Source organism: Ochotona curzoniae, unplaced genomic scaffold (genome assembly GCF_017591425.1).
Source record: "Ochotona curzoniae isolate NIBS_2020 unplaced genomic scaffold, NIBS_Ocur_1.0 scaffold_4506, whole genome shotgun sequence".
Lineage (NCBI taxonomy): Eukaryota > Metazoa > Chordata > Mammalia > Lagomorpha > Ochotonidae > Ochotona > Ochotona curzoniae.
In genome coordinates, this window is record NW_024467119.1 from 41004229 (window position 1) to 41020105 (window position 15877).

Consider the following 15877-nt stretch of genomic DNA (forward strand, 5'->3'; position numbering starts at 1 on the left):
AAGAGACTGGCAGAACTTTTTCACCTTGTAGGTTCCACATCCATCAAGCAATTCCCCTATTCTCTTTAGTTACAAAACCATGATAAGTTATGTTATGACTCTGATTACTCTAAGCCATTCATAGAACTGGAGCCACACAGTATTTGTCCTTTTATATTTAGGTCATTTCCATCAGCATCATGTTTTAAGGTGCATATTCATGCTGCAGCATATTTTAGGATTTTTCTCTCTCTTTTTTTAAATTTTGCTTTTAGAATTTCTCTTTTTTTGTTTTCTAATTTTGCTTTTAGGATTTCTCTTTTCATATGGCTGAATCATGGCCCACTGATGCTCATGTTGATTGTTTTCATCCTTTTATTACTGTAAATCATTCTGAAATGAATATGTGTGCAAATATCTTTTAAAGAAATTACTTTCAAATTATTTTGAATGTATACCAGAAGGGGGATTCATGGACCATGTGGTAATTCTACTTTAGTTTATGAGGAACTCCAAAATTATTTGCCTTTAATAGTTTACATTTCTACGAGTAGTGTCCATGGGTTTCATATTCTCCATATCTTAGGCAACACTTGTTATTTTGTGTAAGTTGGCTAGCCTAGCTGACGTGAGGTGGTATATCAATGTTTGTTTTTAAATAAACTTTTATTTAACTATTTTTAATTTTTCTATTTTCAGTTTTGTTTTACAATTTTATTTCATTATTTTACTTGAGAGTCAGAAAGAGACAGAGATGGGAGTCATCTGCTGGGTCACTCTTTAAATGACTGCAACAGCTGAGGTTAAGCCAGGCTAAATCTGGAAACTAGTAACTCAAGTCCGGTCTCCCACGTGGGTTGTAGAGACCAAACTTGTACCTTCACTGGGAGTTAATTAAATTATTTTAGTAAACCATTATACCTGAATATTTTACTGGTTTAGCAGTTTATGTTTAGTTATAACTAATATTTATTAAACTGGACTATTTGCAGACATTCAAAGCTTCAAAAGATTTGTCATATAAAGACCCATTTCATGAAACATAAAAAATGATACGCAAACTAAAATAATTGCAGAAAGGAAAAATAAGATACAATGGAAAAATTGAAGCCAAGTAATAAATGCTAGATTTAAATTGAACAGTACTGATAATTATGTTAAATATAAGTGGCTTAGATATTCTAATTAAAAGAACTTGTCAGACTTAATAAGAAAGCCTAATCATATACTGGTTATAAGAATTTTAAACATATAAATACAAATCATATTTTTAGATAAAATCACTTAGTAATTGGAAATTAAGCTAAAAACAGAACTTTAGACAACTTAAGAAACAAAGAATTCAAAGGAATATATGTACGACTAACAAAACAAACTGACAATTGTAAAATATTAATGAGATAAATTATAAAAAACATGAATAAGTTGATAGATCAAATCATGGTCAGAAATGGTAAAACTCAATATTACGTGTCAATTACTTCTGAATATATCTATAGATTTAAACCTAAAAACAATAAAAAACCAAGAGGGGGATTTTGTCTTTTATCTTGGTTAAAAAAAAAAAAAAAGAACATGTGCAGAAATCAATTTATTTTACTGTAGGTTTACATATAATATGGGGGTCCTTCAAAAAGTTGATGGATATTGTATATTTTGAAAAACTCATGCAGAGATTAAAAATTTTCTTGCATCAAAGTAAACTTACATTTTAATTTCATTTTCACAAATGTCTTTAAGTTCCCTGTACATATGTTTGTGGAAGTCCAGAATGTTATTGTTAAACACCTACAATGCATGAAAATGATGACTAGTCACTTTGGGGAGGGAACAGGCAGTAAGATTTGAACATACAGTCAAAGGAGATTTCACTTTTTTATTTTCTAAAATGTATTTGTTTGAAAGGTAGAGTTACAGAGAGAGGGAGGAAGGGGAGGGGCAGGAGGATGGGGAAGAGAGAAAGAGAGAGAGAGAAAGAAACAAAGAAAGAAAGAAAATCTTCCATCCAGTGGTTCATTGCCCAAACGGCTGCACTGGCCATAACTTGACTGTCCTAAACCAGGAGCCAGGAGTTTCTTATGGATCTACCATGTGGGTGGCAGGAAATCTAGGACCTGGGCCATCTTCTATTGCCTTTCATGGCACATTAACAGGGAGCTGAATCTGAAGTGGAAGAGCAGGGAGTTGAACTGGTATCCATGTGATACCAGCACTGCTGGAGGAAGTTTAAACCACTAAGTCACAGAGCTGGCCCTGGGCACTTCACTTTTACCTAAAAAGGTCTAATTTCATAATAAAATTAATTTTAAAAAATCTATTGGATTTGGCATTAAGTACGTGACAGGTGACTTTGCCATAAATTTCACTGGAATGGATATTTTCAGGCAGAAGTTAATAAATTAAAAATGAAAAGGAGTCAGGATATATAGAAATAATTAAGACTCATTTTGAGAAACCTGGATGTAAGAGAACCGGATGGTGGGTAAAGACAGATGGGCAGTGAATCCAGCAAAAGAGTTTTCACTTTTGTTTTCAAACAGAAGTATTTTACTTAATGTATTTAACAAATAAATCGTTTTAATTAATTAACATATATTAGATTATATAAATTATTTATTTAATAAAAACATTAAATCTTTCTCACACAGTATATGAGGAAGAGGCCATTGACAGGTTACAACATACAGCTATATTACAGTAGAAAAGAAAGAATACACTAATGAAGCGAATTTTCTTAGTACTATATATTTAGTGACCATGAGTGCTTGTCAAAGACATGACAGATTTTAGATATAGTTCTACCTTTGATTAAGTGATATCCATGACTCTGCTAATGTAAAAACAATTTTAACAAAGAGTCTGTCTATGTAATATTTGAATAATTCAATACTTTAAATTAGAATCCTTAACTGAATATTTTCATAAGTAAAAATGAGAAAAGTTTACCCTAATAGAAATCCCCATTCCCAGGGAAATTTCATAATGAGGCGGGAAAAAACAGCAGCTGAACAGGCCTCCATGATACATGGACCCACAGACAGTCTCAGACAAACTCCCTTCAAATTCTTCAAAGCCTGAAATACAAAAAATTTCACATTTCAATACATTTTACAATGGCCAACAAGAAAACTTCTTAAGCAAATATGGAATATAGAGTCTTTCTTGAGTGGTAGGCTTTTGCTAAACTAAATCTCATTGGGACAGACTGTCCCTTGATTTTGAACTCTAATACTCAAACATGGTTTGATTATAAACAGTTTTACATTGAATAAAACACTTAAATTTAATTATTTTAAAGATTCATTTTTGGGTCAGCACTGTGGAATAGAAGGTTAAAGCTTTCTCTGCAGTGATGGTAACCTGCATGAACACCAGTTCAAATTAGGGCTGTTCTACTTCTGACCAGCTTCCTGCTAATGTGTCAAGGAAAGCAGATGGCCCGGGTGCTTTGGCCTCCACACCCACAGGAGAGAACCAGGACAAGTTCCTGGCTCTTGGCTTCAGACTGGCTCAGTTCCTGTTACTGTGGCCACCTGAGGAGTGAACCAGTGGATGAAAGGTCTGGCTCGGACTCACTCTCTCTTTCTCCCTCTCTTTCTTTCTCTCCCTCTAACTCTTCCTTTCAAATAGATACTCATTTCTTTGTGATTAAATAATTATGTCTACATTCCCTAATTTTCCTAATAAACGATAATGTTCCATAGATTTTTCTCCTATTAGTTAACTTTTGGAAATGGACTGTTTGGTTAGCTTAATAAACAGTAAATATCAGTGTGCTAAAAAGAAAATCACTTAAAATATGCACAATTGGGCACAGTGCGTTAACCTAGTGCCGGGATTCCATATTAGTACCGTTTGTGTCCTGGCTGCTCGACTTCCCATCCAGCTCCCTGCCTGCGGCCTGGGAAAGCAGTCAAGGATGGTCCAAAGCCTTGGGACCCTGCACCCGTGTGGGAGACCTGGAAGAAGCTCCAGGTTCTTGGCTTCAGATCAGCTCAGCTCTAGCCTTTGTGGCCACTTGGGGATTAAACCAGTGTACAGAAACTCTTTCTCTGTATATCTACCTTTCCAATAAAACTAAAACAACTACAGCAACAAAACCACATACAACTAACTTAAAAAGGGGGAATTCTTCCATTTTTTTTTCAAGGCTCAAATTTTCTACTCAAAAATACAATCATTTATCACTTGGTATGATTATTTATGCTTTTGAGATTGTATTTCCATTAAGTTCATACACTTGCCACATTTTTTTTTTTCGGATAGCTTTAACATTCATGAACAATCATCTTGAAATTCAGATTTATGATGTCTAGATTGTGATATTTCAAAAAACACTGTTCAAAGATAATCAAGATCATGAATGAAGAAAAAGTAATATAACAAAAATATGTTTGAAACTCTTAATCTCCCAAAATATTAAGAAAAAAAGAGCCTTTTCCAGGGAGAACTAAATATTTAACTGAAAAGTACTCTATAAAAAAGTATCCTAGGGCCTGGCAAGGTAGCCTAGTGGCTAAAGTCCTTGCCTTTTGCACACTGGGATCTCATATGGGTGCCAGTTCTAACCCCAGTAGCCCCGCTTCTCATCCAGCTCCCTGCTGTAGCCTAGGAAAGCAGTCGAAGACAGGCCCAAAGTCTTGGGACCCTTCATCAGTGTGGGAGACCCAGAAGAAGCTCCTGGCTCCTGGCTTCAGATTGGCTCAGGTCTGGCTGTTGCAGCTGCTTGGGGACAGAAGATCTTCCTTTTTGTCTCTCTTCCTCCACTGTGGTTCTTTCAGGAGTGAACCACTGGATAAAAGATCTGTCTGTCTCTTTCAAATAAGGAAATAAATTCTTTTTTTAAAAAGATGAGTTCAAGTAAAGACGTTCCTTCACACTAATTGGTCTTCATATCAGTAGTAAAAATGGCTAGAAATAAAACTAAGGTACAATAGTTCTGAAAAGTCTTTTTTTCCTTAATATAATTTTGCTTACAGATTCCAACTAGAATGGTCACAATAAAAATTCTGTCTCTTTCCCCACCACCTCTTAATATTTGAAATAACTTTACTCAAGTTACAATTGGCAATATACCTGTGGATCGAGTCCAAGCCCAGCTCGTATTAGGATAATGGTAAGGGCAGTGTTTCTTAAAGTTGAAGACCATGTGGTATGAATGCGGACATGCTTACTGATAAATGGAACATTTCTGATAAGAAAACCAGCCAATAGCATCCCTTAAAAGAAAGAAGGCAAAATATGGCTGACTTAGTTCATTTTTGCGAGGAAAAAAAAATACTTAAATTTTTTTCTCTTTAAACATTCCTTCTCTCATTGCTTTGGTAAAAGATTACATGAAAGTAGTGATGAAACGAATAAGGATTGGATACAGAAACAACAAACCTAGGACCCAGCATGATAACTTGGCTGAATCCTCTTCCTGCATGTGCTGGGATCCCCTATAGGCGCTGATTCTAATCCTGGTGGCCCTGCTTCCCATCCAGCTCCCTGCTTGTGGCCTGGGGAGGCAGTCGAGGACGGCCCAAAGCCCTGGGATCCTGCACCTACATGGGAGACAGGAAAGGAGCCTCTGGCTTCAAATTGGCTCAGCTCTGGCCATTGCGGCCACTAGGCAGTGAATCAGTAGACGGGAAGATCTTTTTCTGTTTCACCTTCTCTCTGTAAATCTGCCTTTCCAATAAAAATAAATAAATCTTTTTTTAAAAAAAACCCCAACAATTCTAAATGGAAATCTAAATCCATGCATGGAATGGGCAAGGATGGAAAGGGAGAATGAGCTGGAGTGGCCAGGTCACTGAACTTGCCCTCCCCTTTGCCACAGTGAGGCACTGGCAGGTTTCAGGCAGCAAGTGGAATATTGAGCCTTACATTTTCTTTGTGATTACCTCACCAATTAAATAAAACACTTGAGACAGACCAGTTATAATGTTCTGCCATAGTCAATTCAAAAGCTAGTAACAGGCTAAGCTGCAGCAAATGCGGAACTTTGGACAGGAGGGAAAAGATTTGATGAATACTTAGGAGCTGCTTCTAGCAGGATATTATGGACACAAAAAGAATGTTAGAAATAACAGAGATTATTGTTACTGACTGCATATTGGGTAATTTAAATGTATTTTTACTTAGAAGATATGAGGCATACCTTCTCACAAAAACTTTTCTACTAATTTTTGTTTGTTTAGTTGAACACCTACAGAATAACAGTGATGAAGAAATAGATTATAATGTAGGTGAGTCATATGGCATACCCATGAATATACACAGTGGAGATGTGCAAACAATTTACTAAAAGAGACCATAAGGCTTCTAAAAATTTGACTGTTGTAATTGTATTTTAGGTTATCTACAAAGTCTTTTGCAATCCTTTTCCATGTTATACTTAAAATCAAGAAAAACATCCTCATAAATGATACAGCAAAAAGAATCATACACTGAAGATATACAAATTATTTACAAAATAGATTTGGAAAAAAAATTTGAAAAATAACACAAATATAAGTAAGAGTCCTCTTGGGGTGAGTGTTGTGGCACAGCAAGCGAAGTCAGTGTCTACGGTGCCAGCATGCTATGGGAGCACTGGTTTGAGCTCCAGCTGCTTCACTTCCATTTTACCTGCCCACTAATTCACCAGAGAAAGAGGTAGAATATGGTCCAAGCTTCTGGACCCCTACCACCCTGTGGAGTTCCAGGCTCATGTTGCAGCTACGTAGGTAATGAATCAGTGAATGGAAAATCTCTGCCTACACACACACACACACACACACACACACACACACAGTGAATGCACATACAAAGAAGCTGTATAAATCACATAACAAAATATTCTAAATTGTATCTAGTCGAACTAGAAAAATTTTCACAATTTACACATAGTAACAAAGAGAACTACGTACTTACCAAGAAGAGGTGGGAGTGGAGGCACTGAACGTATTCTAATGAGTTGCAAAAGTTTTCCCCCAATAACAGCACTATAAAAAATAACTAAGAGTCCGAATAAACTTCCACCAGGGAGTACTAAAGAGCCAATGAGTGACCAGGATATACACCATATCATAAAAAGTAGAACTCCTGAAATAGAAAACAAAGATATTTATCTATATTGACATATACACATAGTAATGTGTGTTATATATTTATATATTAACTGCCAGCATTATATAATGCACATAGTATAGAGCACCATAGCTTACTCATGTGGTTGAAGACATATCTGCTTAACATATTTCAAGTTCCCTGTAAATTCACTGGACTAATTTTAAACAAAGCACTTTAAGAAAATGGTGTAAAGGTATATATTCATTCTTTGAAGTGGTAATGTTTCACAGTGCCAACATTGTGATATTGCACATATAGCTGCTGCCTAGAGTGCTAGCATCCTATATGGGCTCTTATTCATGTTCCAGCTATTCAACTTCATTCAACTAATGGCCTGGGAATATCAGTGGAAATGACCCAAGTGTTTGGACCCCTGCTACTCATATGGAAATCTGGATGAAGCTTCTGGCTCATGGCTTTGGCCTGGCTTATCCCTAGCTGTTGCAGTTGCATGGGAAGTGAATCAACAGAAAGAGCATCTTTCTCTCTAGCCATTGCTCTAGTTGTGGGTGTTTTGAGGAGTGAACCAGCATATGGCACATCCCTCTATCTGTTGCCTTTCAGAAGAGTATTTCATGCCTTGAATTGTAATTGCTAATATTGATTTGTTTAGGACTTCGAGTTTAAAAACAAGAACTAAACTATCTTGGAAAATACAAATATTTCCTAAGAGTCATCAACAGTTAGCATGATGTCTTGTCTGATGCTTTAACCTACATTGAAGCAACTGAAGGTTTTCTATATTTTAAAATTTATTAACTAAAAAGAGAGATTTCATGAATGTTATAGGTACCAAAAAAGCACAGTGATATTTTCCTTTTTTCCTCCTGCCCTTTTTCTTCTTCTTTTTTTTTTAAACAAAACTTATTTTTATTGTAAAGGCAGATTTACAGAAAGAAGGAGAGAGGCAGAGAAAGCTCTTCCTCCCACTGTTTCACTCCCCAAGTGGCCACAGCAGGTAGAGCTGAGCTGATCTGAAGGCAGAGCCACAAGCTTCTTCAGGGTCTCCTATGTGGGTGGAAGGTCCCAAGGACTTAACTGTCTTTTGCTGCTTTCCCAGGCCCACAAGCAAGAAGCTGAAAGGGAAATGGAGAACCTGGGATACAATCTGGTGCCCAAATGGGATCCCAGGACTTGGAGGTAGAGAATTAGCCAGTTGAACCAATGAGAATGATTTTTTAATTCATAATAATTATTTCCATAATATATTATTTCACATAATATAGCAAAAACAATGTATATGGGACAGATAGATTTCTTTCCTGGTATAATCTGTGAGAAGTTTCAGACTTTAAAAAACATACACATTTTTAAAAAAGAATTTTAAATTTTTTATTGAAGGATTTATAGAAACAAGGACAGAGAGAAAGATCTTTCATCCACTGGTTTACTCCAAATGGCCATAACACCCAGAGCAAAGCTGATCCAAAGCCAACAGCTAGGAGCTTCTTCCAGGTTTCCCATGTGGGTGCAGGGGCTGAAGGACTTGAGCCATCTTCTGCTTACTTCTTAGGCCATATGCAGGAACTGGATTGGAAGTGGAGGAGCCACGACACGAACCGAGTGCCATTATGGGATGCCAGCACTGCAAGCTGGAGGATTAGTCTGTTAAGCCACTTTGCTGACCTCCAAAGCACATATACCTCTCTTTTAAGCTTTTTAAAAATTATTATTATTAATTTCATTGTATTATGTGACAGTTTTATAGGTACTTGGATTCCCTCTACCCCTCCCATAACCCTCCCCCCATGGTGGATTCCTCCACCCCGTTGTGTAACCACAGTTCAAGTTCAGTTGAAATTCCTTCATTGCAAGCATATACCAAGCATAGAGTCCAGCAACTTACTGTCCAGATAAGTTCAATGGCTTCTTGGGGAGACCTTCTCTGGTCTTGAGGTAGAGCCAACAGAGTAAAATCCCAATCAATCAAAAGCCCCAACATAACATCAGTAACAATATATAACATTATGGAATTAATTGACATAGTAATGAGTAAACAACATGTTAAAAATAAATGCAAGTTCTTAACCACATCCTGTGACTACTTCATTGACATTTCAACAATTGAGGTGCAAAACAGTTTTAGGAGGGGTGTATAGAGAAATCCTCCATAGCTTGGTGAGGAGTACTTAATCTTTGTGTCCTACCTAGTCAGGTTTGTGTGAGTCCATGCTGACCAAGCTTTCCTTGTTGTTCTCTGCCCATCTATTCTAATGTGTGTGTGTGTGGGGGGGGTGGCCTCTGGAGCGATCCTGATGGTTCTTTTATGCTTAAGACAAAGCTGGGGCCCAGCACAGTAGTCTAGTAGCTAAAATTCTTATCTTGCAATTTCTGAGATCCCATATGGGTGCAAGTTCATGTTCTGGCTGTTCCACTTCCCATCTAGCTCTTGCTTGTGGCTTGGGAAAGCAGTAAAGCATGACCCAAAGTCTTGGGACCCTGTACCCACATGGGAGACAAGAAAGTAGCTCCAGGCTCTTGGCTTCAGATTGGCTCAGCTCCAGCTGTTGTGGCCACTTCGGGAGTGAATCAGTGGATGGAAGATCTTTCCATCTGTCTCTTTCTGTAAATTTGTCATTTCAACAAAAAACAAGACAATGCTACAGGGCCTGGCACAATAGCCTAGTTGCTAAATTTCTGCCTTGCACATGCCAGGATCCTATATGGGTGCCAGTTTGTGTCCTTGCTGCTCTGCTTCCCATCCAGCTTCCTGTTTATGGCCTGGGAAAGTAGAGGACAGCCCAAAGCCTTGAGACACTGTACCCACATGGGAGACCTGCAAGAGGTTCCTGGCTCTTGGCTTCAGATCAGCTTAGCTCTGGCTGTTTCAGCCACTTGAGGAGTGAATAAGCAGGCAGAAGATTCTTCTGTTTCTCTTTCTCTCTGTATTTTTCTGTTTCTCTTTCTCTCTGTATTTCTGCTTTCAAAAAAAAAAAAAAGACAAGGCTACAAAAATTTGTTAAAGCAAATGTTCTAAAACTTTCATTTGCTCTTTAATATTTATTGATATGGTTACCTTTCTAGTTTTAAGTGCACTCTTTTAAAAAATATTTATTGATTTTTTTAAATTGAAAATTCAGATATACAGAGGGGAGGAGAGACAGAGGAAGATCTTCCATCTATTGATTCACTTCTCAAGTAGCCACAATGGCTGGAGCTGAGCTGATTTGAAGCCAGGAGCCAGTAGCTTCTTCCAGGTCTCCCATGTGGATGCAGGGTCCCAAGACTTTAGGCCATCCTCTATTGCTTTCCTAGGCCACAGGCAGGGAGCTGGAAGGGAAGTAGGGCTTCAAGATACAAACCAGCACCCATATGGGATCCCAGCGTGTACCAGGTGAGGACTTTAGCCGCTTGGTTACTGTGCCAGGCTGAAGTGTGAATTTCTTTAAATTCTAATGCTATGAAATGCATTATAAAGAGCAATTATACAACTAATTCTACTTTTGACAGGGTGAAGCCAATGAGGAAATACATTTAGTTGAAGGGACAACTTTTTGCAATAAAAAAAGCAATATGAAGTATATATGTAGGGGTGAACACTCCCCTGGTTCACTGGTTACAGACAACACTTTGAACTCTTTCCATCAGTGACTTGCTTTTTGCCACAACTGAACAGTAAGCAGCCAGCCTGATTAGTGAGCACATCATAGCTACTGAGCCATGAAGTAGTAGGTAGGAATCCTTTGCCTCAGAAGGGAAAAATACATTCCTCTCTGGAGTAAATATTGCTTTTCACCTTTTTCTTCCTAGTAGTAAATAGGTAGGTCAAGACCCTTCTAAAAGGCAAGGCTGTCAGTCCATTTCTCTCCTTCCCTCTTGGGGAACTCAAGTTGATTATGCTAGGATTTGTGAAAATTCTTTTAGTTAAGAGGGTACTCAAAGTCTACCTCAAAAAGTATCTTTCCAAGTAGCTTATTTACTAGGAAATGTCTTTGGGGAACTCACATCTTCAGTTTTGTAAGCAGACCTGTACTTCAGGAAGAATTGGGCCTTATCTGGCTCATAGAAGCAATACTCCATGGTTTATAACTCAGAAAAAATGGGGCTTAAAAAAAAATAGACCTTATTTTTAGAACAGTTTCAGGTTCTAAGAAAAATCAAGCAGAAAGTAAATAGAGATCCCACCTATTCCTGGTCCTAGGCACACATGCGCCCACTATCAATATTTTGCACTAGAATGGTATATTTGACACGAGTGACACTTCATGATCACACAAAGTCTATAACTGGTATTAGGGCTCACTCCTGGTTTTGTATATTGCACAGATTTTGACAAATAAGTGACAGGCATTCACCATTATAGTACCATACAGAATGGTTTTATTGCCCTAACAAAGCTCTGGACTCCAACAATATTTTTCCCCTTCACTCAACCTCATCTTTTTCCTGAGTCTGTAGTTTGGAGTTTTACAGATGTCATTAGTTGGAATCACACAGAATGTAGCTTTTCCAGAATGGCTTCTTTCACTTAGCAATATGCATTTCAGTTTACCCCATGGTTTAGTGCTTTAAATTTCGGTCTTATGGTAGGGATGTGGTCACCTTTGCCGTTTTAATTTGCAGTTCCATAATGACACAATGTTGGACATCTTTTCATACGCTCACTTGCCATCTGCATATCTTATTTTACAAGTTGCTCTTTTGCGTGCCTTAAGTGGTGTGTCTTCTTATGAGATTTAAGTGCCCGCTGTGTAAACATACATGTGATTGTGTACAAAAACTAATCAGTTTTGTTTATTTGAAAGTTAGAGAGACCAAGGTAAATCTTCATCCACTGTTTTGCTCCTCAAATACAGCTAGAGAGGGGCAGGCCCAAGCATAATCCAAAACTCCAGCCGGGAGTCCCAAGCATAATCCAAACCATCCAGGTTTGTGGCAGGGACTCAGAGTACTTGACTCATCACTCGCTTCCCAAAGTGTGGATGAAGCTGGAACTGGAAGCAAACCTTGAACTTGAACCACAGAAATCTGATATGGAATGTGGGAATCCTAAGAAACTGTGTCAAGTGCCTGGCCCTCCTTATGTATTTTAAATAGTACTCTTTATCAGGAATGTCTTTTGAAAATATTTTCTCCTACTCTGTGGTTTGTGCTTGCAAGTATATTCCACAGAGAAGTTTCTAACGTAAAGAAGCTCAACTTACCAATTACTACTTTATTCTTAAATTATTTTTTCATGGAGTGTGTTTGGTGTTGTTCTAGTCACTGCCATACCCAAGATCATCTACATTTTATCCTCTGTTACTTTATGTTAATTTGTGGCTTTCACACTCTACATTCAGGTCTACTGTCCACTTTGAATAAAGTTAATTTTTTTAAACTTTAATTTAAAAAATTCTTTTTTATACTGAGTAAATTTTTGTGGCAGGTGTAAAGTGTTTTTTTTTTCCTTTTAAATGTGAATGTCCATTTGTTCCAGCACCATTTGTTGAGAGACCATCTTTTGCTCCATTTTACTGCTTTTACCCTTTTATCAAAGATCAGTGATGACATTGTATTCATGTCTTTCTGGGCTCTCTAGTCTGTTCCATGGATCTATTCCTACAGTCTTCCCCCACCATCAGCTTTGATGTCAATAACTTTATGGTTATTGACACCTTGAAGTCGAATAAGTCAATTCTGTTTGTTCTTCAAAATTCCATTAGCTTCAGGATCTTTTGCCTGCTACACTAACTTTAGGAGCAGTCTGTTAATATCCATAAGGAAAAACTTAGTGGAATTTTTATTGGAGTTGCTTTGATCTATTGATCACGGTAGGAAGAACTGACATCTGACAATATCTATTTAAATTTCTGATTCCTTATTTAAGCAGAGTTTTATAATTTTCTTATGTACATGTTACACATAAATGTGTGTGTATTTATGTGTGTATATATATGTGTATATATGTGTGTATATATATATATGTGCCAATATAAATGGTATTGTTCTTAATTTCAAATTACAGATATTCACTGATACATATGAAAATATAATTTGTCTACCAACCTTTCGTCCTACAACATTACCTTTTTTTGATTCTCCTATCACACCCTCTATGAAAAGTTTTATTTTTCCCTTCCTAATATGTCTTTTTATTTCTCTCCTCTGATTTATTTTAATGGACATAGTGAGTACAATGTTGAAACAGAGTGCTAGCCTTGCACCTGATCTTAAAGGCAAATTTTTGTGTATCTCCATTAAGTATGATGCTAGCTATAGATTTCTAGTAGACAGTCTTCTAGTTTAGAAAGGGCTTTTTTTTTGAGATTTATTTTATTTGAAGGGCAGATTTATACAGTGAAGAGACAGAGAGAAAGCTCTTCCATGCATTGGTTCACTTCCCAGTAAGGTATAACAGAGCTTAGCGAATCCGAAGTGAACAGCCAGGAGCTTCTTCCAGGTCTCAACTATTCTAACCTTATTGTTTCTCTCCTCATAACTTGTTCTCTATTCATAATAATGTTTTGCTTTTTGTTACATCCAAAAATTTGGATAAGTTTTCATTGAGCTAAAAATATTCTTCTCATAAGATATCCTTGAATCAGTGTTATTTAGAAGTATATTTCATTTTTAAATTATTTTTATTGGAAAGTTGGAAATACAGAGAGGAAAAGAGATAGAGTGGAAGATCTTCCATCTATTGATTCACTCCGCAAGTGGCCACAATGGCCTGAGTCAATTCAATCCAATGTCAGGAGCCTCTCCTGGGTCTCCCACGTGGGTGCAGGGTCCCAAGGCTTTGGCACATCCTCAACACTTTCCCAGACCACATGCAGGGAGCTGGATGGTAAGTGGGACCACTGGGATTAGAACTGGCACCTATATAGGATCCCTGTGTGTGCAAGGTGAAGACTTTAGGCACTAGACTACTGTGCCGGGCCCAGTACATTACTTTTTTTTTTAAAAAAAAAGATGTATTCAGTGAGAAAGAGAGAGAGAGAGAAATAGAGATATTTTTATTCTGCTGGTTCATTCTCCAGATGGCCTTAAAAGCCAGGGTTGGGACAGGCCAAAGCAGGAGCCAGGAGCTTCATTCAGGGCTCCCATGTGGTGGCAGGGACCCAAGAACTTGAGGCATCTCCCAATGCTTTTACCAGGCATTAAACAGAAAACTTGATCAGAGATGGCACATCCAGGATTAAAACTGGCACCCAAACAGGAAGCCAGCATTGCAGGAGGCAGCTTTACCCACTATGCCACAATGCCAATCCCTATTATGGTACTTTTCAGACTTTGTTATTAATTTCTCATTTAAACTACTCATCATTTCAGAGTTCACATTTGTGATTTCTATTTTAAATTTGTCCAGAGGCATTTATTGATTCAGAATATGGTCTAGCTTGGTGAATGTTTTATGTGAGCTTGGAAGAATCTGTATTTGGCTATTGTTGGATGAAGTATTCTATAAATGTCAATGGTATCCAGATGACTGATGGGGCTGCTGAGATCAACCACGTTTTTACTGAAACTGTCAGCAAAATCTATTATGTCAGAGATTGAAGTTTCCAACTTGGAAAGCAGAGTTTTTTTTAAATACTTATTTTCATTGGAAAGGCAGTGCTACAGAGACACACACACAGAGAAAGACCTTTTATCTGTTGGTTCATTCCTCAAATGGTTGCAATGGCCTGAGCTAGAATGGTCTAAAGCCAAGAGTCAGGAGCTTCTTTAGGCCTCCTAGGTGGGTGAAGGGGTCCAAAGGCTTGGACCAGCCTCTGTTTGTTTCTCAGGTCATAAGTAGGAAGCTGTATCAGAAATGGAGCGGCTGGGACTTGAACTGACAACCGTACTGGCATTACAGGTAGAGGCTTAGCTTGCTGTATCACCATACTGGCCCCTATAATGATGCTCCTAATCCCTGGTAACTTTCAAGGCTCAAAAATATATTCTATCTGAAATTAACATAACCATTTTACATTTTTGTATTAATATTAGAATAGCATATCTTTCACCATTCCTTTTCTTAATGTGTAATTCAATAACCTATAATTAGATCTTGGTTTTTGTTTTGCTAGGACATATATCTGATTTTAAAAGTTTGAGTAGTGTATTCCTACAAGTAGATATTGATTTATTTGTTTTATATTTATCCTACTGGGTGTGTTTTTGAGTTCCTGAACTTCTGATGTGGTATCTGACATTAATTTAATCAGTATTACCTCAAAAAATACTTGAGGTTTATTTCTGTTTTTCTTCTTCAGGTTTTCCCAGTTCATGTATGTTCTACTTTTTGTAGCTGTCTCACAGTTTTTGGATATTTTTATTAATTTCTCATCTTTTTTTTTTCTCTCTCATTGCTGTTCCTGTCTGGGAGTTGCTTTTGATTTACTCTTAATCTTGAGACATTTTCAGCTGCCTACCTTCCATTAATGGAATCCAAATACATCTGTCATTTCTATGTTTTTTACTTTTAGTATTTTTCATCCTATAACTTCTCTCTATGCATAATACCAGTATAGCTTCATATATTGTCTACTTTTGATGGCTTAGCATATCAAATATAATGTGACAATTTCAACATGCACACTGTGATCAATCTAACACCCCTGACATGTGAGTTTTCCTTTTTTAATTTATCTTTTAAAGTTTAATTGAATAGTGACATAACACATTGAGTAAAATGGACTTTGCTAAATAGACTTTTAGTAATGTGGCTTTAGTGAAGAAGGGTAGAGGGATATTCTACAGCCCTTGAATAGGTCTGTGCCACATGTATGTGAAACGCATAGCCACTGCACAGTGGTATATAGGGTGGTAAAGGATGGTCAGAGCAGGCTAGACGTGATTCTCTACTCCCATATGGAAGACTAGAGGGGGA

General features: G+C 37.4%; 1 protein-coding gene across 1 annotated transcript in view; it reads right to left on the reverse strand.

Moving 5' to 3' along the window:
* The window catches only part of LOC121147171 (sodium/hydrogen exchanger 9B1-like), an 84785-nt gene that overhangs the window by 32412 nt on the left and 36496 nt on the right, over nt 1-15877 (reverse strand). The window contains exons 5-7 of the mRNA XM_040966948.1: nt 6880-7050; nt 5056-5198; nt 2926-3053 (exon numbers count right to left, since the gene is read on the reverse strand). Coding sequence (XP_040822882.1) covers nt 2926-3053; nt 5056-5198; nt 6880-7050 — 442 coding nt within the window. The remainder of the gene's footprint in view (nt 1-2925; nt 3054-5055; nt 5199-6879; nt 7051-15877) is intronic.